Genomic DNA, 25,247 nt, shown 5'->3' with positions numbered 1-25,247 from the left:
CCAACTTCTCCCTCTGAAAATTGGTAACTTATTTACTTGAGCAGCTATCCTGCCTGTATTTTAGAGAAACCAAATAACCATATTTAATAAAAGAAACTGTCTTTACAGAACTCCAGCCAAAAACTGTGGGAAGAATAACAAAATTAGAGAAGCACTCTATGTACAACTAATTGGTTCAGTGAAGATCACTGGAGGAAATGGTTAAATGGCTAGATGGCAATGGAGCCATCAGGCTGTGATTCCTCTGACTCATCTCAGCATAAAACTGAGACTGGAGATGCTACCCTCTCAACATGAACCTGTTCAAGTGTTTTCAAATATCTCTGATTTTCAAGAAATACTGGGATGGGTACAAATGCAAACAGACAAATACAGACTGTGGGACATTTTATAGTACAGGAAAGCTGACCTAGATTCTTGCATGAGTTAATGACATAACTGGGAGTGCAAAAAGAGAGGACAGAGGGGGAGAAACTTGTTGAATTAAAAAAGACCAGAGAGATAATCATTAAGTGCAACGTACAGATCTTACATGGAACTGGATTATGACACCAGCTATAAAAGACATTTTTGAGAGAATTGGGAAATTTGAATATGGTCAGGATATAGATAATACCAAGGAATCACTGTTCATTTTGTTAGGTGTAATAATGTCATTGGGGTTACTGTAAGGTAATATTCATGTCTTCTAAAGCTACATATTGACATATGAGACTGAAACTACAAACAGTATAAGATTTTCATTAACATAATTCTACCAAAAAAAAAGTGTTGCAAGTATTTCAAAATGTCAATAATTACTAAATCTGGATGATCAGTATATAGGGGATTCTTTATAATCTTCCTCTGTTTTTGTATACAACTGAAATTTTTCATAATAAAATAATTAAAATAAATTTGAGACTTGTTTAAAAGAATGCATGAAGTTTGCCAGATAAAAGGAAGATGGTAGTAGTTTTTTTAAATTTTATGAACCTGAGTTGAAGTCAGAGGACTTGAGTGTTTACTTGGAGTCTTCTGGGAAGTGACTTCTAGGACTAATAACTCAACTTTGACATTTCAATATGAGGAGGCCAGACATCACTTTAAAACTCAACCATTCTTCATTTTACTTACTGCAAATTGTACAGTCCCAAAAGTCCCATTCCTCGGAAATCTGTTTTAGGATCATCACCTTGGAAACCAATTTCACACCATTGCTTAGAAATCCGGGATTCCAGTGGAGTATTGGGCTTCAAGAATTTCCATAACTGCAGACAAGGAAAAAATTAGCTTGTTAATATACACACATATAATATTATTTCTTACTGGATAAAATTTAGTAAACTACGTTATTAAGAACTTTGGAAATCTGAATATACGCAAGTGTATTACAACTGAAGATCTGATTATGTTTCAATTAGCTATGATAACAGCTCTCAAATTATGATTGAAAGATTCTTTGAGGGGGCCTAAGACGTTTCCAGGAAGCCTGGGAAGCAAAAATTATTTGTAATAGAACTAAGAGGCTATTTGTCTTTTCACTCTCATCTTCTCATAAAAATGCAGTGGAATTTTCCAGGGGCTGAATGACGTATGATGATGTCATTACTCTGAAGGCAATGGAATGTATACTTGTGTATATTTTAGTGTTTTTAATCTTTCTGTTTTAGTTCCTAGTCAGTGATATGTTTATGTGTATATGTGTGTATCCATACACACAATCTACAAAAGTTTTTTGGAATTTTCAAAAACATTTAAGAGAATAAAGGGAAGAGAAGAAAAGGAATAATTTTGAGGCCATGCATTATTCAAGTCCAGAAATGATTAGCTAACTTTATAGCAAAGCTATTAGTAGCACTGTTAATAAAAAGAAAGCAAACTGACTTGAGTTTCATTTCTCATCTATAACAAGCATGAGAATAAATAAGCATCATATAGTTGAATAAAGAAAGATGTTCTTGGATTAGAAGAATCAATATGTGAAAATGACTACACTAACCGAAGCAATCTACAGATTCAATGCAATCCCTATCAAATTACTAATGGCATTTTTTCACAGAACTAGAACAAAAAATTTCACTATCTGTATGGAAACACAAAAGATCCTAACAGCCAAAGCAACTCTGAGAAAGAAAAATAGAGCTAGAGAAATCAACGTTCCTGAATTCAGACTATACTACAAAGCCAGCCATCAAGGCATACAGTACTGGCACAAAAACAGGCATATAGATGAAGGAAACAAGATAGAAAGCCCAGAGATAAACCCACGTACCAATGGGCACCTTAGTTTTGACAAAGGATGCAAGAATATACAATGGAGAAAAGACAGCCTCTTCAGTAAGTGGTGCTCAGAAAATGGGACAGCTATATGTAAAAGAATGAAACTAGAACACCTTCTCACACCATACACAAAAATAAACTCAAAATGGATTAAAGACTTAAATATAAGGCCAGAAACTACAAAACTCTTAAGAGGAAAACATAGGCAGGATACTCTTTGACACAACTCACAGCACGATCCTTTTGACCCACTTCCTAGAGTAATGGAAATAAAAACAAAAATAAACAAGCAGGACCTAATTAAACTTAAAAGCTTTAGCAAAGCAAAGAAAACTATAAACAAATGAAAAGGCAATCCTGAGAACGGGAGAAAATAATTGCAAATGAAACAACTGATAAAAAGATCAGTCTCCGAACTATACAAGCAGTTTATGCAACGCAATATCAGAAAAACAACTCAATCAAAAACTGGGCAGAAGACCTAAACAGACATTCCTCCAAAGAAGACATACAAAATGGTCAACAACACATGAAAAAATGCTCAACATTGCTCATTATTAGAGAAATACAAATCAAAACCACCATGAGGTATCACCTCACACCCGTTAGAATGGTCATCATCACAAAGTCTACAAACAATAAACGCGACAGAGAATGTAGAAAAAAGGGAACCCTCTTGCTTTGTTGGTGGGAATGTAAATAGATACAGTCACTATGGAGAACAGTATGGACATTACCCAAAAAACTAGGAATAAAACTACCATATGACCCAGCAATCCCACTACTAGGCATACACCCTGAGAAAACCATAATTCAAAAAGACACATGTACCCCACTGTTCACTGCAGCACTATTTACAATAAGTAGGACATGGAAGCAACTTAGATGTCCATGGACAAAAAATGGATAAAGAAATTGTGCTACAATCTATACAATGGAGTATTTCTCAGCCACAAAAAGAATGAAGTTGAGTCAGTTGTAGTGCAGTAGATGAACCTAGAGTCTGTTATACAAAGTAAAGTAGGTCAGAATGTGGAAAACAAGTATCATATATTAATACATGTATATGGAATCTAGAAAAATGGTACTGATGAACCTGTTTACAGAGCAAGAACAGAGACACACAAGTAGAGAATGGACTTGTGGACACAGCTAGGGAAGGAGAGGGTTGGATGAATTGAGAGAGGAGCATTGAAATATATATACTCCCACATGTAACACAGATTGCTAGTGAAAAGTTGCTATATTACACAGGGAGCTCAGCATGGTGCTCTGTGATGACCTAGAGGGGTGTGATGGTGGTGGGGAAGCTCAAGAGGGAGAGGATATGTGTACACTTAGAGCTATTTCATGTTGTTGCACAACATTGTAAAGCAATTACAAATAAAAATAAAAATATATTGTCACCCTGTTTATTTAACTTGCATGCAGAGACTATCATGTGAAATGCTGGGCTAGATGAAGCTCAAGCTAGAATCAAGATTGCTGGGAGAAATATCAATAACCTCAGATATGCAGATGATACAACCCTTATGGCAGAAAGTGGAGAAGAACTAAAGAGTCCCTTGATGAAGGTGAACGAAGAGACTGAAAAAGCTGGCTTAACTGAACATTCAAAAAACTAAGATCAGAGCATCTGTTCCCATCACTTTATGGCAAATAGATGGGGAAAAAAGTGAAAACAGTGACAGACTTTATTTTCTTGGGCTGCAAAATCACTGTGGACTGTGACTGCAGCCATGAAATTAAAAGACGCTTGCTCCTTGGAAGAAACCTATGACAAACCTAGACAGCATATTAAAAAACAGAGACATCACTTTGTCAACAAAGGTCCATATAGCCAAAGCTAAAGTTTTTCCAGTAGTCATGTGCAGATGTGAGAGTTGGACCAGAAAGAAGGCTGAGCACCGAAGAATTGATGCTTTTGGACTGTAGTGCTAGAGAAGATTCTTGAGAGTCCCTTGGACACCAAGGAGATCAAATCAGTCAGTCCTAAAGGAAATCAACCCTGAATATTCACTGGAAGGACTGATGCTGAAGCTGAAGCTCCAATAGTTTGTCCACCTGATGCAAAGAGCCAATTCATTGAAAAAGACCTTGATGCTGGGAAAGATTGAGGGCAGGAGGAGAAGAGGGCGACAGAGAATGAGATGATTGGATGGCATCATCAACTAAATGAACATGCATTTGAGCAAACTCTGGGAGGTAGTGAAGGACAGGGAAGTTTGGCGTGCTCTAGTCCATGGGGTCATAAAAAGTCAGACATGACTGAGCGAATGAGCAACAACAAAAAATAAAAAAGAAAGATCAATAACGTTCATGAATAAACCTGAAAAAGATATTATCATTGTTAAGAGTTATCTCAAATAATTTATGATTAATTGCATTTTACTGGACACATAAATTCTAGACATTATGCTCTTCACTGCTTAAGAAACTGGTTGTACTTTTTAAAATTCCCATAGAAAAATAAACTCAATATGTATTATTACTTGAGAGAGTGAGAAAGACTGAGGTCCACAACTGTATAAACATGTAATGTTCAAAATGAAGATGGGTATGTAAACAAATTTACTTTTTAGGCTGTTAATAACATTTCATGTTATATCTTCATTATGCTGCTGCTAAGTCACTTCAGTCGTGTCCAACTCTGTGCGACTCCACAGACGGCAGCCCACCAGGCTCCCCTGTCCCTGGGATTCTCCAGGTAAGAACACTGGAGTGGGTTGCCATTTCCTTCTCCAATGCATGAAAGTGAAAAGTGAAAGTGAAGTCGCTCAGTCGTGTCCGACCCTTAGCGAACCCATGGACTGCAGCCTACCAGGCTCCTCTGTCCATAGGATTTTCCAGGCAAGAGTACTGGAGTTGGTTGCCATTTCCTTCTCTGTATCTTCATTATAGACAAGTATAAATAGAAATATAAAATTTCCTGTCATTATTTAAGACATAATTCACCTTTTAAATTGCTAATTCTATGTTATATGGATTTTAAAGCTTAAAGGGAACTGTATATGTCACATCTGACATAGTATAAAGCAAAGTCCAATGACAGGAAATGCTAACAAAAAGAGTTGTTAATTCATCAAAGTTCTTTTAGGCATGAATGCAAAATTGCTTATTATTCAAATGATATAATATTTTATGTTTTAGCACAACAGGTAAATTCAATCTAAAGGGTGAGAAAAAAATTTCAGAGAAAAGAAAGTGTATCTATCATGCTTGAGAGTAAAATATCAAACTGATATAAGAAATCTCTTTAAAAAAAAATTTTATTTAGTTTTGGCTGTGCCAGCTCTTCATTGCTCAACAGGCTTTTCTCTAGTTGTGGCAAGCAGGGGCTATTCTCTAGTTGCAACGCATAGGCTTCTTATTGCAGTGGCTTCTCTTTTTATGAAGCATGGGCTCTATTGCTTCAGTAGTTTCAGCACATGGGCTTGGTAGTTGACACTCCTGGGCCCTAGAGCACAGGCTCAACAGTTGTGGTGAAAAGGCTTAGCTGTTCTGACGCATGTGGGATTTTCCCAAATCAGGGATCGAACCAGTGTCTCCTGCATTGGCAGGTGGATTCTCTACTATTGAGCCACCAGGGAAGCCCCCAGAAATCTCTTTTTATATTGCCCATATAAGAATTTGCCAGTGCTCTTTATTTATCAAAAGACAAAATGTTGTAATTCACTGGAAGAGTACAAAAAACTGAGAGAAAAGATCTTAAAAAAAATCCTCTGGGAACTGATTTGGTTACTGCCACAATGAAAACCAAGCAAACAAAAACAGACTGTAAAGCTGATCATATTCACTTGAACAACATCTGGAAGTAATCTCAAGGCCCCACACAGTTTAAAAATACCTGGTTTGATCAAGTGAGTGGAGTAAAATGCCAACAGCAAGCATTTCATTTCTACAGTTAAATGATAAACTTCCTTCATTCAGAGAATACTCGGTTTGGGAAAGTAAAAGCTTTGAATGATAAAATGTTTTAAAATAAATTTAAAAAATAAATTCCATTTTAATAATTTCATATGTCACAACAGACTAGATTAATGGCTAAAAAGTGTTCTTAATTTATTAACATGCCACTTTCATGGAAGATGAAAGTCAATTATGCTAAATCACTTACATGAAGTGCTACCAAGCGTACACTTCCTGTAAGAATGCTTGAGTTACTGCCTACTGGATTCTCTTCTGATAGAGAGGCTCTTCCCAGAAAAATAACAGGAGGCAGCAGGGTAGCTCTGAAAGGAAAGGTCATTTCTTGCACCTGGAAGCTGACTGAAATCTTAACTAAGGTGGTGGGCCTCTGGTGGGGGGCTTTGATGAGTCTAGCCATCTAAGGCTGTACTATTGGGAGTAGAATTATTACAAAGCCACCTGCCAACTGCAGGAGACAAGGGCTAGAAGGGTCATTCTTGTGCAGATCACAAGCTAGAGATGTGAAAGCTGCATGCTGAGTCAGTCCATCCTCCTGTGTTCTGTTTAATTCTCTCCTCTTTGCATTCAGGCTTTATCGCAAGCATATTTGAACACTTCTGCCCTGTCTCTGGTCTGCTGTAGAACAGAAAGAGCAAGGGCATTTGTGTATCTATCCTTTGAAGAAGAAGCAGCTCTACGATCAGACCTTTTAATTTGGGGTTATATTTTTCCTATTAAGTACATGAATCCACCTAAATTTTTGCCTTTACTATTAATTTGGTTAGAAAACACTTAATAAGAATGTCCATTTGAATAATGCATATGGACAGTGCTACATCAACGTAAAGTGATGTTAATCAGTTTTATTTCAGCCTATGTTTAAACAATCATAAAAATCAAGGTTTTTTTTTCTTTTCTTTTTAAAATAATTTTATAATTTTGGGTTTTTAAAATAATTTTATTTATTTGGCTGTTCTGGGACTTCATTGCTGGGCTTTTTCTCTAGTTGTGGTGAGCAGGGGCCATTCTCTAGTTGCAGTACATGGGTTTCTCACTGCAGTCACTTCTCTTGTTGCAGAGTGGAGGCTCTAGAAACATGGGCTTCAATAGCTGCAGCACATGGATGGGCTCAGTAGCTGTGGTGCCCGGGCTTAGCTGATCTGTGACATGTGGCATCTTTCTGGGCCAGGGATGGAACCCGTGTCTCCTGCACTGGCAGACAGATTCTTTGCTGAGCCACCAGGGAAGCCCCAGATTTCTTTTTCATAGTTTATAAGGAGAAACACTGATAATGGTCTCCTATGTTTATATAAATGAGAGCAATTAAACAATTTGGCAATATATCACTCAAGCCTCTAAACCAAGGGTCAGCAAACTTTGTCTGTAAAGGGTTAGACAGCAAATATCTTAAAGCTTTGTTGGCCATAAGTTCACTGCCACAACTACTTGATTTTTTCAATGGAGTACAAAACCAGCCATAGACAACACATAAATGAACGAGCATGGATGTGTTCCTATAAAACCTTACTTAGAAAAATGGGTAGCAGGCCAGATTTTGACCTACAAGTTTTAGTTTGCTTACTTTAGCTCTAAACAATTTTGTGAAGTAGATAATAATGATATTATTATCCATCTTAAAGATAAAGAAGCCTAAGCTCAATAAGTTAAACATAAACCATGGGCCAGCCACTGGAAATACAAATGTGAACAAGACATAGTTTCTCCCTTGAGAGATAGTATAGTACAGGAATTAAAAGCCCTTTCTAACTATGTGAAAAATGAGAATAATATCAATTTTCTTCATCTGAAAAATGGGGATAATACCAATATTGGTTATTGTGACAATTAAATGGAATAATGCTATAAAACCCTTACTTTAACAATTGACACATATTAAACACTCAAGGAACATCTTATTATTGATTTTATTATTATCAGATATGGAATTTCAATTAACTGAAGAAGAGAATAAAGATCCCATGCCTAAATTTGCTAGAGAAGATTTCAAAACTCAATGAACAACATTTAAAAAAAATGAGCCAGATTCTACTCTGAGAGTAATGGGTAACAGGGTACCACAAGTTGGATGGCATGGCTTAATCTGGGTCATGGTGAATGACAGAGTATGGGGGGAAATGTGCTGTACATAATAGGATAAAGGAGAAATAGCTTAAAGAAATAAACTGGAAAGGGTCCAAAATGCATGTGAAGATGCATTCTGGTTTTCTACTACCAGACACCCAAAGCCTGAAGTTTGTAATTGAGAATACAATGAAAATAATCCCTCCACTGGTACTTTAGAGGATGGAAGGGAGAAGGTTAATGGTTAGCGGCAGAATTAAAAGGCTATTCTAATAGCTCAAGTTGGAAATGATGGCTAAAATAAGGCAGTGGGAACAGAAATCATTTGAGAGGTATTTTAGAGACACTCTATGGATAAGATTTAGTGACTTTTGTAGATGTAGAGTACCTCCCAAATTAGATTACAAGCCATTTGAGGGTAGAAAATATGTCTTTCCTCAAGGTGCCTATTATAGAGGGAGACAGCCATAGCTTTGTAATTCACTAGCTGTGTGAATCGGAGACTGGACTAACATACTTTAGTTTGCTTATCTCTGAAGTAATGAAAACCGAGATTGGGCAAGATGGCAAAGTAGAATGATTCTGAGCTCACTTCCTATTACAGGCACATCAAAATCACAACTATTTACAGAATAATCATCAATGAAAAAGACCAAAATCTACCAGAAAAAAATCTTCTACAACTAAAGATTAACAGAAGGAATAACAAGATGGGTAGGAGGGGTGGAGTTGCAATATAGTCACGTCCCACACTCCAGGTGGGTGATCCACAAATGGGAGCATAATTAGAAATGAGGAGGTTCTCTCCAAGGAGTGAGAGGTCTAAGTCTCACATCAGACTCCCCAGCCTGGGGGTCTTGTGCTGGGAAGATGAGCCCCCAGAATATCTGACTTTGAAGGTCAGAGGGGTCTTTCTTTCTGAATTACCAAAGGGCTGGGGGAAATAGTGACTTCACCCTTAAAGGGCACCACAAAATCTCACATGCAGTGGGACTCAGGGAAGAAGCATTAATTTGAGAGGCACCTGGGTCAGACCTACCTGCTGATCTTGCAGAGTCTTCCAGGGAGGCAGAAGGCAACTGCAGCTCACCCCGAGAACACAGACTCTTATGGCTGCCATTCTGAGGAGTTCATTCTACTACACGGACAATGGTACTGGCAAGCACCATTGTAGACCCGGGACCCAGCCCTGCTCTGGCCCAGTACACTGTAGGCACCAGCACTTGGATATCTCAGGCCAACCAACTAACTGGATGGAGACAGAGCCCCACCCACCAGCAGATTAGGTGACCCTATGGCATTTTAAACCCACAGCTGCTTCTGAAATACGGCCCTTCCAATCAGAGAACCAAGAATCCAGCTTCATCAATTACTGGCAGGCATCAGTCTAAGAATCACCTGGGTTCTTTCCCTGCTCTCTAGGAACCTTCTCTAGCCTCATGCAACTCAATAACAAAACAACAAACAACCCAACCAAAAAATGGGCAGAAGATCTAAACAGACATTTCTCCAAGGAAAACATACAGATGGCCAACAGGCATATGAAAAAAAATGCTCAACATCATTAATTATTAGAGAAATGCCAATCAAGTCCACAATGAGATATCACTTCACTCTGGTCAGAATGGCCATCATTAAAACGTCTACAAACATCAAATGCTGGAGAGGTGTGGGGGAAAGGGAATCCTCCTACACTGTTGGTGGGAATGTAAACTGGTATAGCTACTGTGGAAAACAGTGCGGTGTCTCCTCAACAGACTGAAAATAGACTTGTCATCTGATCCAGCAATCCCATTCCTGGGCATATATCTGTATAAAAGTATAATTTGAAAAGATACCTGTACCCCAGTGTTCATAGCAGCAATATTTACAACAGCCCAGATATAGAAGCAACATAACTGTCCATTGACAGATGAATGGATAAAAACAGAACACAACTCAGCCATAAAAAAGAATGAAATAATGCCATTTGCAGGAACTGTGGTGTTGAAGACTCTTGAAAGTCCTTTGGACTGCAAGGACATCAAACCAGTCCATCCTAAAGGATATCAGTCCTGAATATTCACTGGAAGGACTGATGCTGAAGCTGAAGCTCCAATAATTTGGCCACCTGATGGGAAGAACTGACTCATCTGAAAAGACCCTGATTCTGGGAAAGATTGAAGGCAGGAGGAGAAGAGGAAGACAGAAGAAATGGTTGGATGGTATCACCGACTCAATGGACATGAGTTTGAGCAAGTTCTGGGAGATGGTGAAGGACAGGGAAGCCTGGCGTGCTGCAGTCCATGGGGTCACAGAGTCAGACATGATTAAGTGACTGAACAACAACAAAGGGATGATCATACTCAGGAAAGTAAGTGAGAAAGACAAATACCATATGGTATCACTTATATGTGAAATCTAAAGTATGAGGCAAATGAACTTATTTATGAAACAGAAACAGACTCAGAACATAGAAAACAGATCTGTGGTTGTCAAGAGGGTAGGTAAGGAGGGATTGATTGGGAATTTAGGACTAGCACATGCAAACTATTAAATATAGAATGGATAAACAACAATTCCTACTGTATAGCACAGGGAACTATGTTCAGTATTCTGTAATAAACCATAATGGAAAGGAATATGAGAAAGAATATACATATGTATATGTGTATAAATGAAACTGAATCACTTTGCTGTACACCAGAAGCTATCCTCTCTTGTGTATCCTGTATTGGCAGGGGGATTCTTTACCACGCGAGCCACCTAGGAAGCCCCCAGAAACTAACACAACATTGTAAAACAACTGTACTGCAATAAAAATTTAAAAAAATATGATTAAAAAAGAGGCAGAAGATTTGAATAGACATTTTTTTCTAAGAGGGCATATATTTCACCAACAGATACATTAAAAGATTCTCAACATCATTAATCATCAGGGAAATGCAAATCAAAACCACAATGAGATATCACCTCATTCCTGTCAAAACGGCTATCATCAAAAAAAATCACAAGTGAAAAATGCTGGTGAGGATGTGGAGAAAAGATAACCTTTGTATATTGGTGGTGGTAATATAAATTGGTGCATTCACTGAGAACAGCATGGCAGTTTCTCAGAAAACTAAAAATAGAACTACTATATGACTCAGCAATTCCACTCCTGGATGTATGTTCAAAAAAACTGAAAACACTAATTTGAAAAGATACATGTACTGCAATGTTCATAGCAGCATTATTTACAGTTGCCAGCACATGGAAGCAAACTAAGTGCCCTGCAACAGGTATATGGATAGAGACATGGTATATATATTATTCATACAATGGAATTCAGCCCTATGGACTTGGAGGATATTATGCTAAGTGAAATAAATTAAACAGAGAAAGAAAAATACCACACGATATCACTTACATATGGAACCTAAAAAAATAAACTAGTAAATAAAACGTTAAACAAGTATCACGGATATAGAGAACAAACTACTGGTTACCGGTTGGGAGAGGGAAGCATGGAGGGGCAAGATGAGGGTAGGGGATTAAGAGGTACAAACTACTATGTATAAAATAAGCTATAAGGATATTTTGTATAGCACAGGAAATATATCCAATATTTTATAAGTAAATGGAGTATAACCTTTGAAAATTATGAATCATTATTTAGGGCTTTCCTGATAGTTCAGTTGGTAAAGAATCCGCCTGCAATGCGGGAGACCTGGGTTCAATCCCTGGGTTGGGAAGATCCCCTGGAGAAGGGAAAGGCTACCTACTCCAGTATTCTGGCCTGGAGAATTCTATGGACTGTATAGTCCATGGGGTCTCAAAGAGTTGGACACAACTGAGCCACTTTCACTTTCACTTTCATTGTGTTCACCTGAAACATAATATTGTACATCCACAGTACCTCTATAAAAAAGGTTTTTTAAATAAAGTTAATGATGAAAAACTTAAGATAACAATCATAAAGAATCCAGCTGCCAATGCAGGAGACATGGCTTTGATCCCTGGATTGGGAAGATCCCCTGGAGAAGGAAATGGCACCCCACTCCAGTATTCTTGCCTGGGAAACCCTATGGATAGAGGAGCCTGGCAGGCTACAGTACATATGGTCACAAAAGAGTCAGACACAACTTAGCTACTAAATAACAACAACAATCGTTCCCCTGCCTATCTCTTATAGCTGTGACTATAAAAATAACACCGACATACTCAAATTGTGACCGCATATAAAAGTCGTATCATAAAAATTCTTGATCCGTTTCTAATGACTTCAATAATTCATTCATCCACTCATATTTGCTGAAAACCTATGTGCCAGGACACATACAACAGATCAACTAAGATGATGTATATCAGGTACCCAAATGTCATTGATTCAGAGGGCATTTTAGTCATTTTAATGAACTGTTCAGGAGCATATGGCCAGTGTGTTAACTACAACACCTGTTTTCTCTTTCATCACCTCTTATTTCCTATCTTTGAGTTCATTTAATTAAAGTTGACTATCCCTAGCAGAACACAGGAAAAAACAACTAAAGAGATGAAGCTCAGCCACTAGGTAGCTAAAAGTAAGCAGAGGAGAAAAAGAAGAAACTATTGTTAAGAATGAAACTATTGTTAATTTTAATGATTGACATCAGATCTAGCACTAATTAGTAGGGATAAATGAGTCATCTGTTTAAGCATTTACATACACAAAAATACATACTACACACAAAATCACAAAAGGATACATTTTTCAAATTACAATTTCTATTTCCATTTTTCAATAAAATAAGTTAAAGCAGCAAAACAAATGTTTTCTTCCAATTTCATTACTGCCATTTTGAACTCTAGGAAAGGACAAAGAAGCACTCCAACTTAAAAAGCATCTATTTTCAGAAATGAATTTATAAAACATTTCAGATGAGCAGTTCTAAAGATTTGTCTTCATTTTTTAAAGTTTTATTGATGCATCATAATACAGTATCAGATCAGATAAGATTTTTAAAGTTTTGCTTTGTCAGCCAAGAAGGAGTGTTTAAGACTGCATATTATTCTTCAAACAGCTTTCATACACCATATATAAACTTTTACCTACTCTTTAATACTCTCTAAGTTACATGAATAAATAATCAGCATTAAGATTTTGGGTAATTTCCCCAGGGAGCTATTGTGGAAGCAGAAACCAACTTCATCTTCTTTGATGTCTACTAAAAGTGAAAGAGGAGAGTGAAAAATTTGGCTTAAAGCTCAACAATCAGAAAACTAAGATCATGGCATCTGGTCCCATCACTTCATGGGAAATAGATGGGGAAACAGTGGAAACAGTGTCAGACTTTATTTTTTGGGTCTCCAAAATCACTGCAGATGGTGATTACAGCCATGAAACTAAAAGACGCTTACTCCTTGGAAGGAAGGTTATAACCAACCTAGATAGCATATTAAAGAGCAGAGACATTACTTTGCCAACAAAGGTCCGTCTAGTCAAGGCTATGGTTTTTCCAGTGGTCATGTATGGATGTGAGAGTTGGACTATAAAGAAAGCTGAGCGCTGAAGAATTGATGCTTTTGAACTGTGGTGTTGGAGAAGACTCTTGAGAGTCCCTTGGACTGCAAGGAGATCCAACCAGTCGATCCTAAAGGAGATCAGTCCTGGGTGTTCATTGGAAGGACTGATGTTGAAGCTGAAACTCCAATACTTTGGCCACCTCATGCGAAGAGCTGACTCATTGGAAAAGACCCTAATGCTGGGAAAGATTGAGGGCAGGAGGAGAAGGGGACGACAGAGGATTAGACGGCTGGATGGCATCACCGACTTGATGGACGTGGGTTTGGGTAGACTCTGGGAGTTGGTGATGGACAAGGAGGCCTGGTGTGCTGCAACTCACGGGGTCGCAAAGAGTCGGACATGACTGAGCGGCTGAACTGAACTGAATGAAAAGTCATAAATGGAAACCCTAGGTCACTCTTTGACAAATGCTATTTCTATTGGCTTTCAACACAGTTAAACAATCTAAGTGAAAGTATTATAGTTGCTCAGCTGTTTCTGACTCTTTGTGACCCCATGGACTGTAGCCCACCAGGCTCCTCTGTCCATGGAATTCTCCAGGCCAGAATACTGGAGTGGGTAGCCTTTCCCTTCTCCAGGGGATCTTCCCAGCTCAGGATCGAACCCAGGTCTCGTGCATTGCAGGCAGATTCTTTACCAGCTGAGCCATCAGGGAAGCTCTAAACTTGAGCTGAATGTTAGAGGCCACAGAAATCACCTCTGATGCCTTTTCAGATTACACATGAAAACTGGCTTTATATTTAACTTCTCACATGAATTTTCTATTGAAAAATTTATCTTCAACATCTGAACTAGCAAGAAAAGGTAGGCTTTACCTATTAGTTCAGTGTTCGTGTCATATTCACCTTTGTTTCCCCCACATCCAGACCAGTGTCTAGCACATAGCAGGGGCCTGGCAAACATTAGCTGACCTAAGTGAAGAACTGAAACGTGTTCAAGGACTAACCTTCAAAAGCATTTCTTCATGTTGGGGATTATCAGAATCGTAGGATTCTCTGCGCAGTTTTTCCACATCTGCAATAAGGTTTCTGTAGCCAACAATTTGCAGAAGGCAAGCCTGAAGAGAGATTCCCAATCTAAGGTGTTAAAAAATAGAAGAAACACACATGAGGAAAAACAAAACATATTCTTTGGCATTTGTTCACTTGATGTATGCACAATAGGGCTTTCCATATTTATATAATATTTAGGAAATTGCTCAAATAGGGTCTAATAGAAGCACAATTTTTAACTGAAATTCCACATGGACAGTTAAAATTTACCTCTCATTCCAGCCTTTTCTTAAGTCAAATTGCAATAATATGGCTAAATAACATGAGAGCTCTTTATGCAGGTGACTTGAAAGATGTAGAAAATACAGGTGGTCATAGTTTCTTAGGGATTGTTTTACTCTCTTGGGTAGATATATCAGAAACTCTTCAGAAGGGTGTGTATGGGCAGCTAATAGTGTGTGAGAGAGAAATCGTCCCAGGGGCTTAGGAGTAAGAGAAATTTCAAAACAAATGATAACAACAACAGTTAAAACACTTCTGCTTGTAAGCACCCGACAGATAAGGCAATGCCAAGAGGAAGAACTCACTACTCTACATGTCCCATTCCATTCCAACCACTCTACTTCTCTGAACGCTTTTCCTTATGCTGAAACCAAATGTGCTTTATTACAAAGTGGTTCAAATGCTGTTCTCAGAGAAAATTTATTTCCACATTTCCCTGCCATGTCTATTAATTTTAAGACAGGAATTCTTTCTTCTAGTCTCATCTCTAGGGTCTTATCTCAAATCCCCACTTTCTTCAGTTCCTTCTCATGGGACATGGTTTTCAGATGTTTTACTATCTTGCTCAGTCGTCTCTGAATGTACAGTTTGTTTGATTATCAGTCCCCTTAAAACATATCACTGGAACAAAAATCAATCTGGCAAGCATGACATAGAGATGGTCATCTGAATGCTGTTTTTCTCTTCTACAACACAAAATGTAAAATAGAGTCTTACCTTAAGCAGTCAAATAACATACGAGTTCATTAAACAGGTGACTACTAAATAATCACCAAGATCTTGTTTTCCTATAAATTACTGTTACATAAATTAGCCTCCTATACTCATTTGATGGCTGCTAGTTTCTTCATAGTGATTCAACAACAGCAATTTCATATGATTCAAGCCAAGAATTACTGTTCAATATACTCTGACTTCTAATTCACTCACTAAATTTAGACATTTTTTGTTGGAATGGGGGGTCATCATAATCACAATGACAGTGTCATAACCATCTTTTTGAGAGGGAAGAGATGTATAGAGTTTAACTCAAAGTTGAGGGCAATAGAAAATCTTATTTTAGGACTGTATGTTTATTCCAAACACAAAGGGCAGTGTCAGATAAACCAGAACACTAAACTTATATAAAACTGAATGTTCAATTAAAAAAAACCAACTGAATCCGATATTTAAATTTAGGAAAAAGGCACAGTGGTACTCATCACCCAGAAAATCAACAAAGGACAGAGAAGACAGTTAATTTTGAGGAAAGAGGAGAGTGGGAAAAAGAAAAAAGAAAACAAAGGAGCCAATTCAATTTTACAGTAGTAATTCTTACTACCACCATAAGTGGCACCTGAAAAAATGTATAAAACAAAGTAAGGTTAATAGTAGTGATGGCTCGATAGATTACATGGTATTTCCCCCAGCTCTATTTCTTGATTTTTTTTCCAGAAAATTATTTAATTTTTTAAAGATCCCAACTTGTCAGTGTCAAACTGGGGGAAAAAAACACTAAAATTCATATTTGGCTGTAAAAACACAATCTATTGGGTCAGTGTAAATGTAACTGTGGTTTCTGCATTGTTAAAATTTGCCATTTGATATTGGAATACAGTCAAATAAATGTGGTCATGTTATATGTCATTTTAATGCACATTTCTCGCTTTATGTTTTTTGCTAATGACTTATTAGATGCTGTTTATTTTATATTTATCTGAGACTATGGAAATGATGTTTAGGCAAAAAGCAAATGTGAACAATTTTCTTATCCGAGTTTAAATGGATTGTAAAGCAACGGAGACAACTCACAATATCCACAATGCATTTGGCCCAGGAACTGCTAATGAACGTACAGGGGAGTGGTGGTTCAGGAAATTTTGCAAAGAAGATGAGAGCCTTGGAAGTGAGGAGCGCAATGGTCAGCCATTGAGTGAGGAGCGCAATGGTCAGCCGTTGGAAGCTGACAGTGACCAACTGAGAGCAGTCGTTGAAGCTGACCCTTTTAACGCAAGAAGGTGGCGAAGAACTCAATGTCAACCATTTTATGGTCATTCAGCATTTGAAGCAAATTGGAAAGGTGAATAAGCTCGATAAGTGGGTACCTCATGAACTGACCGAAAATCAAAAATTGTCTTTTTGAAGTGCTTTATTCTATGTAACAACAAAGCTTTTCTCAATTCGATTGTGACGTGTGATGAAAATGGATTGTATATGACAACCGGCAACAACCAGCTCAGTGGCTGGACCAAGAAGAAGCTACAAAGCACTTCTCACAGCCAAACTTGCACAAAAAAAAAGGTCATGATCACTGTTTGGTAGTCTGCTGCTGATCTGATCCACTACAGCTTTCTGAATCCCAGCGAAACCATTACATCTGAGAAGTATCCTCAGCAAATTGAAGATTTGCAATGAAAACTGCAATGCCTGCAACCAGAACTGGCCAACAGAAAGGGCCCAATTCTCCATGACAATGCCCGACCACATGTTGCACAACCAAGACTTCAAAAGTTGAACAAATTGGGCTATGAAGTTTTGCTTATCCACTACGTTCACCTGACCTCTCAAAATTCAACTACCACTTTTTCAAGCAACTCAACAACTTTTTGCAAGGAAAATGCTTCTACAACCAGCAGGAGGCAGAAAATGCTTTCCGAGGGTTTGTCAAATCCCAAAACATGGATTTTTATGCTACAGGAATAAACAAACATTTCTTGTTGGCAAAAATGTGTTGATTGTAATGGTTCCTATTTTGACTAATGAAGATATGTTTGAGGCCAGTTATGACTCAAAATTCACGGTCCAAAACCACAATTAAATACTACCTATAAAAGTTTTTTCTTCCTAAAGGAAATCAAAAGAATAGATGATAAGGAAACACTTCTGAATGAAATATATACCTTTCATAAAAGAGACAGAAAAGATTTGTTATTAAATCTAACCCAATCTCTAAATATGATTATAGGTCTAATATATCTCTCATGCCTAATTGTAATCTTAAATTTTAACTGAATTGCGTTCTTACCACCATTTCAGAGAAATAAGTCAGTAGGTTTCAAAAAAACATTTACTATATAATTAAATCACATTTAACGGCTGAATAAGGGAAAGCAGCTAATTAGCTGAAGCATCTGCAGAAGAATGCTATGGATACCATGTGGAAATGGGAGTTTTGTGATGATCAATTAGCTAGTACCTAGAATCCTTCCAATATATAGACCTATGCTAAGTGCACTCTGAATGTAACATCTAAAGTTCTTAAGTATCCATATCTAAAAGAGTTTGACTGTTACCTACCTAAACTGTAACTGAATGTATTTGCATATAGAATTTATTCTACCCAATGTCCTTAGACTAAAATTTTACAGAAAAATTCCTATACCCAATGGAAAATATAAAGCTAATTTTAAATGTCATGTACATCGCCAAATGCATTTTAGTACTTCCAAGATAAGACAACTAATTACAAACTTCTAAAGTCTTCATATAAAAGTCATCTCTCCTCCCACACATGTCTGTCTTCTTCACAAGCAGGTAGTAACTGTCTCCAAGATTAACAGCCTGTCATAAACTGAAGAAATATTCTTCATAGAGCAGAGTCAGCTCAGGCACATTTACAGTTTGTACATTTACTGTTAATGTAAAACATAGGCATCATATGGAGTGACTGTTGATGAATGGGCTCCCTTTATTTCATCTTCTGATATCAGGGGTGTCCATCAGATTTCTTACATTCATTGCATCTCAAAAGCATAAACATAGATCACAACAGAATTACAAAGTTGTTGCTATTTACAAATATGAAAAAGGTATCTTTTTTCTTTATTTTTCACCTGAAAGTCAAAACATGCAGATAATTATCTGGGGCAGAGAAAGGAGAGAGAGAGAAAGTGTGTGTGAGAAAGTATTTAGAAACAGAATATTTAGAAATACTAAGTATGTGGCATGTGACTTCTGTTTTATATTTATAACATAATGAACACATTCTTACTGTGGATTTATGTCAGGGTTAATTTTTTTCAGTTCCATGATGTCTTCTATAGTTTTTTCAATAGCATCAGGGTGAACACTCACTGAAGTCTGTAATAACTAGAAAACAAATTTAAATCAGTTCCCTTGTCATGAACACTAGTATCTTAAGTGGGGTCTATTTAAATTGGGGCTTCAAATATTTGTTTAAAGCTTAAAAACAAAAATTGATGTAGTCTTTGAATTCTAGCAAATTTGATATTTTTCTGATTAAGGTAATAAACAAACAAAAATACATAAGCTTGTTTTTTTTTACCACTTTCATCTGTTTCAAGTTACTCACATAGAAATATTATATTTTCTTTTTCTCACTGAACACACATGGTTTCCATTGTTAATGAGCATACGTCTATGACTGTGTGAAGTACATGGGAGACATAGTCTTAAGGATGTCAAAGTTAAATATTCAAGAATCTTAAGAAACAAAGTTTTCTTTCTTATGTGGATGCTTAACTATGTGCTATGGACTTCCCTGGTGGCTCAGACAGTAAAGCATCCACCTACAACGCGGGAAACCAGGGTTCAATCCCTGGGTAGGGAAGATCCCCTGGAGAAGGAAATGGCAACCCACTCCAGTACTCTTGCCTGGAAAATCCCATGGATGGAGGAGCCTGGTAGGCTACAGTCCATGGGGTCGCAGAGTTGGACACGACTGAGTGACTTCACTTCACTTCAACTATGTGCTATAAATGCTAGCATAGTGGCTTGGAAAATCTTGAGTATAAAGTTAAATGATTTGGATATTGAGGAACTAGCAGAGAGATAACACTTCTCTTATTTCCATGGAATATTTATGATTTGGAAAGAGATATAAAAAGGGATGAATTCAACAATGAAGTCATATGTGCAGCATAAATCTGTCTGGAAATTCATGAGTGCCTGCTTTCAGATAAAAAGCAGTGGTTTGTGATGGCAAAAAATTCTTTTTTCTCAGTTTGCCTTAGTATTCATGTGCTTAGTCGCTCAGTTGTATCCAATTCTTTGTGACCACATGGACTGTAGCCCGCCAGGCTCCTCTGTCCATGGAATTTCCCAGGCAAGAATACTGGAGGGGGTTGCCATTTCTTTCTCCAGGGAATATTCCTGACCCAGGGATTGAACCTGGGTCTCCTGCATTGCAGGCAGACTCTTTACCATCTGAGCCACCAGGGAAGCCCATAGCCAAAGGTATATTATGTTTCTTAAAATTTTTACTTTTGGATGATTGGAGATAAGCCTCCAAGTGAGAAGTTTTGAAAAATACAGAAACAATTTTACTTACCTTACTTTTTGAATCTCTCAGTGATGTTTCTGGAAAAGAAATAATTTTAAAAGCTATTCAAATATTATCTTTTACAAGTGGTTTACAGTTACTGTACTGAAATATAACACTGTATTCTCAATTACAGAAAGCCTACATTTTGCTTACTCCTTTGTTTCATGCTTACCAATTTTCATGGTTCTAGAAGCTCCAGGCTTGGTATTATAACAGATTCGTTGCAGTTCACATCTTCCAGTCAATTTTCTCATTACAAATTTCAGGCAACGCCACAAAAATTTACAATAAAAATACAGGCACACCTGGATCAGCATTCTGTCAAAAATAAAAGACAGCACTCTTCCAACAGAACTCTGGAAGAGAATAGAAAGCAGCCACCACCAGCAAGCAACAAGCCCAGAAGAAAATCAACCATTAGACTTCTTGGGTTCACAAGCGTATTTCATTATTTCAATCCCATGTTACTTTATTTGAGGTAGCTACAAAATCCATCATCAGAAGCGAAGCCCTAGGTCTGTAAGGACATACCTACTAGGACAGCAAGCTCCACAATGCCTATTCTAGTAAATTTGATACACCAACAGAGAGTGAAGCATGGGAATCCTTTCTTTTCCTACCTTTGCCTAAAAATATTTTTAAAACAAATCATTACCTTGAATACAGAATCCTTGTGTTTTAGAAGTTGTCTCTCCTACAGACATGGGAAAGAACATGCTATAGCAACTCTCATCTTCTGCCTCCACGAACAGCCTCTCAGCTCACCCTAGTAAATTTCCAGCTTTTCCTTACTGCCTTTTTGGCTGCTGTTTATTTTTTCCCTCGCTCCCATTTTCCTCCTTCCCTCTGCTTTTGTTTTGGTACTACTGTCCTCTTTGAGGACTTGATTGTGTGGCCACCTGTCTTCTCTGCTGACCAATCCCAATACTTCTTGGATGTGCCAGAATGCCTCCTCGTCAGCTCACTGAACAAGCATGTTGACCTTTGGTTCTCCGACATTCTCTGATTTAAACCTTCCCCAAAACTCCACCTCTTGACAAGTTTGTTCGAGGCTCCTGCTAAACAAAGTTTTCTTCATCGCACACCCTATCTCACTCCAATAAAGTATTGGAACCTACTTTATTGGTCAAACTATAAAGTATATTGTCACTAATCATGTACTTATTCACAATGTCCCTGGCACATGTGAATTTGTGTTTTATGCCAACTTTTAGTTTTTAATATGAGCCTACATATTTAATACGTGAGCCTACATATTTACATATTTAATATGTAAGCCCACATATTTAGTTTTTAATATGTCTACTACTTCATGATACTGTTCAGAGTCTCAAATGACTCAGGCTATAGAGGTGAAGATTTATTATCCAGGAACTTGTATTCAACTCATCTTCTCTAAATACTAGAGTTTCCCTAGAAGGTAGAGTTATTTTCCTAGAAGGCAAAATTATTTATAATACTTCTTATTGGTGTCATTTCTAAAAGATATTTTTCTCATATGTTCAATAATTTCCCCCAATTCTAACATAAGGTGATCCAGGGTCATTCAGATAAATCAGTATAGTTAATGTTAGCCTCAGTGATGTGATGAATCCCTGATTTGAACAAACACCTTAACTGTGTTCCTTTGTTCAATTGCTCTGGCTCCAATACCTTGAACAGCCTAAGTTAAAAACAATTCCAACAAACTAACTTGTACAAAACATGAAGTTTATATCGTATAAATGCAAAGGGAACAGAGGAAACATATAAGTAACCAAACTGCTACACTAAAATAAGAGAGAATCCTTTGTAGACAATAAAATTGGATTCTAGAGTACCTAATGACATAAAATATCCATAGAACATGTATGGAATAATATATCTTCTCTTATAATAGATAAAACAAAAAAATTTAATGATGATATACAAACAAGGAGAAAGAGATTGGCAGGATATACAACAAAAAGATTAACAGAGGTTTGTCTGGGTAATGGAATTACGAGGAATTTTTACTTGATTTTCTGGTTAAGTATATTTTCTTTTTTAATATGTATACATTATTTTAAGAAAAAAGAAAGTTATAACAGTGATCACCAAAAATCATTACAAACAAGGACATATGAAATTTCTATACGAAGTCAGATTCTACTGAAAGACAAAAAAATGGATTTACTGTGTTGTGAAGTCTGCAATTCAACTGTTTTAGGCAAATATGTTCTAAGATCTATTAAGATTTGGATTACCAGCTTTTAAAAAAACGTAACCGTGAAAATAATTAATGGAACATTTTAATTAGATGAGTGAGAAATTATACAAAACTTCAACTCACTCTCTTGAAAATATTTTCCATTTTTCCAACTATTGGATAGCTATGGCAGAAGAAAAGATTGAGCAATATCCTTATTAACTGGTTATCAGCCAAATGGTAATGATATTAATAACTGGTTGACATTAATCCTATTACTAAGTCAAAAATAAAGCTTTCCATGACATCTGCCCTTATGGTACCCATGTGAAACTTCCCGTAAAGTTGGTCTAGCATGTGGGCCAGCTACTCAGATGAAGCCTCTTTTAAGTCTATACATTAGGACTGGGTAATAATCAGGTTCTTGTAGTACTAAATCTTCCTAGAGAAAAGGTTCTAGTTACTGTTTAAGGAGTTATATTTGTATTCACCCTACCTAGGTACAAGCCAATTAAGTTGAACTGCAGAAAGTTTCCCCTATGCAAATTCTTCATCAGATTTATAAAAAGGTGTGGCTTGAGACCTAGAGGTGTCCTTCCAGGTGGCAGGAAGCAGTCAGATGTAGAGAGACTTATAGCCCATCTATAATTTCTCCCACTGGCCTCCTTGCATGTAAGAAGAAAATGCCTGGGGAATTATTTTGCATCAGACAGTCTTACACAAAAGGAGAGGAAAGATATCATGTTCTATGCATTTCTTTTTTTCAGTTCCCCTGAGGCTATTCACACTGTCAAAGACAACAAAATCTGGTGGAAACTCCCAATGAGGGGTTAAAGATGATGCCTCATTTCTTAGGGCTGTAGTCTGCCAGACTCCTCTGTCCATTAATTCCCCAGGCAAGAATATTGGAGTAGGTATCCAATATTCTTGTAGGAAAGATCTTCAGAAAAGATCTTCTACAACTAAAGATATAAAGAAGGAACCACCACAAGATAGGTAGGAGGGGCGGAGATGAGGCACAGTCAGACCCCTGGGTAGGTGACCCACAAATCAGAGAAGAGTCACAACTGCAGAGGGCCTCCACAAGGAGCCAAGAGTTCAAGCCCAACATTAGACTCCCCCGTCTGGGGATCCTGCACCAGGAAGATGAGTCACCAAAAGGTTAAGGTCTGAAGGCCAGTCAGGAGACCCAGAGAGCTGTAGGAAAAAAGACCTCACTGTTAAAGGGCACACACAAAATCTCACGGGGCTTCCCTAGTGGCTCAGTGGTAAAGAATCCGCCTGCTAATGCAAAAGATGTAGGTTCGATTTCTAGGTCAGGAAGATCCCCGAGAAGAAAATAGCAATCGGTCCCATACTCTTGCCTGGAAATTCCCATGGACAGAGGAGCCTGGTAGGCTACAGTCCATGCAATCCCAAAGAGTCAGACATGACTGAGTGACTCAACAACACAAAATCTCACACACTCTGGCAACCAAGGCAGAAGCAGTCATTTGAAAGGAGCCTGGGTCAGACCTACTTACTGATCTTGGAGAGGCAGGAGGCAACTGAAGCCCACCCTGGGGACACAGACACTGGCAGCTGCCATCGTGGGGAGTGTGTCCTACCACACGGACATTTGTGCCAGCAAGTGCCATTTTGGAATATCCCTGGAACTTATTAGCTCTACCCACTGGCCTGTCAGCACCGGTACTGGGATGCCAGTACCCAAGCAACCAGCTGGGTAGGAACACAGTCCCATCTACCAACAGGACCACTGCCTTAAGATGTCCTGTGCACCAGAGGGCCCAGGACCTGGCCCCACACACCAGGGCACCTGCACTAGCCCTAGGACCCCAGGGCCTCAGCCCTACCCACCAGCAGGCTGACACCAGCTCCAGGACCCCGGGTCCTACAGCCTGAGACCCCAGGACCAGGGCTCACTCACCAGGAGACAGACACCACTTCCAGGACCAGCCTAACATGTCACAACCCAGCCTACCCAACAGCAGGCCAACTCCGGTTCTAAGACCTCTCAGCCAGGCACCATAGGATCCGGCCCCTAGATCTCTAGTGGGCTTATGCAAGCTTTGGGACACCCCAGATCCTGCAGCCAGTTGTGCTAGGAGTTGGCCTCACCCAGTAACACACAGACACCACCCTACATCAGCTCCAGGACCCCCAGGGCTGTGCAGCCGGAGAACCCAGAACCTGGCTCTGCCTACCCCAGGCTGATATGATACCAGTTCTAAGACATTTTGAACCCCTCAGCCAGTCATGGTGGGATCTAGCCCCACGCACCAATGAACTGAAACTATTTAGGGACACTCCAGGCCATGCAGTGAGCCATGTAATGAACAGGCTCTGCCCATCAGCAGGCCAACATTTGATCAAAGACCCCCAGCCCCACAAACACTTGTCCTGGACCCCAGGTCAACCCACACGAGGGCCAACACTGGCCTCTGGAATCCCCAAAGTGCTATACCGAGCTGCCTTGTGAACCATCCTTGCCACCAGCTGCCAGCAGCTTCTGCACAAATCAGGCTTTGCAACCAACTGACCAAGGCAGGAGTGGGGGTGAGGGGTGAGAACAGCCATGCCTACCAGGCCATCTACAGTATTTACAGTATTCAGCCCACTACAGTAGAAAGGACACATGTAGTCCACATAGGGGGCACCCCACGAGCATAGAGCTCTGGTGGAAGAGGTGAGTGTACTGCTGGGATACGTAAGACATCTCCTATGAAAGACCACTTCTCCAAGGTCAGGAAACAAAACAAACCTACT

The 25,247-nt window shown here is 38.5% G+C and overlaps 1 protein-coding gene across 11 annotated transcripts in view; it reads right to left on the bottom strand.

The window, feature by feature from the left end:
* The window catches only part of ELMOD1 (ELMO domain containing 1), a 136,074-nt gene that overhangs the window by 23,322 nt on the left and 87,505 nt on the right, over positions 1-25,247 (bottom strand). For 4 of the 11 annotated variants that reach the window (XM_081545869.1, XM_081545868.1, XM_081545871.1 and 1 more), the window contains 5 exons: positions 20,487-20,632; positions 20,321-20,349; positions 19,022-19,119; positions 14,724-14,853; positions 1,117-1,250 (listed from right to left, as the gene is read on the bottom strand). In XM_081545869.1, coding sequence (XP_081401995.1) covers positions 1,117-1,250; positions 14,724-14,853; positions 19,022-19,119; positions 20,321-20,349; positions 20,487-20,632 — 537 coding nt within the window. Of the gene's footprint in view, positions 1-1,116; positions 1,251-14,723; positions 14,854-19,021; positions 19,120-20,320; positions 20,350-20,456; positions 20,671-25,247 lie in introns of all 11 variants that reach the window. The other 7 variants (XM_081545874.1, XM_081545872.1, XM_081545875.1 and 4 more) reach the window with 3 other exon arrangements.

The sequence above is a fragment of the Giraffa tippelskirchi genome, chromosome 11 (genome assembly GCF_054371585.1).
Source record: "Giraffa tippelskirchi isolate mGirTip1 chromosome 11, T2T-mGirTip1v1.2.pri, whole genome shotgun sequence".
In the NCBI taxonomy this organism is placed as follows: domain Eukaryota; kingdom Metazoa; phylum Chordata; class Mammalia; order Artiodactyla; family Giraffidae; genus Giraffa; species Giraffa tippelskirchi.
The sequence above is the reverse complement of the archived record's forward strand: the minus strand, read 5'-3'. Positions and strand labels throughout refer to the sequence as shown.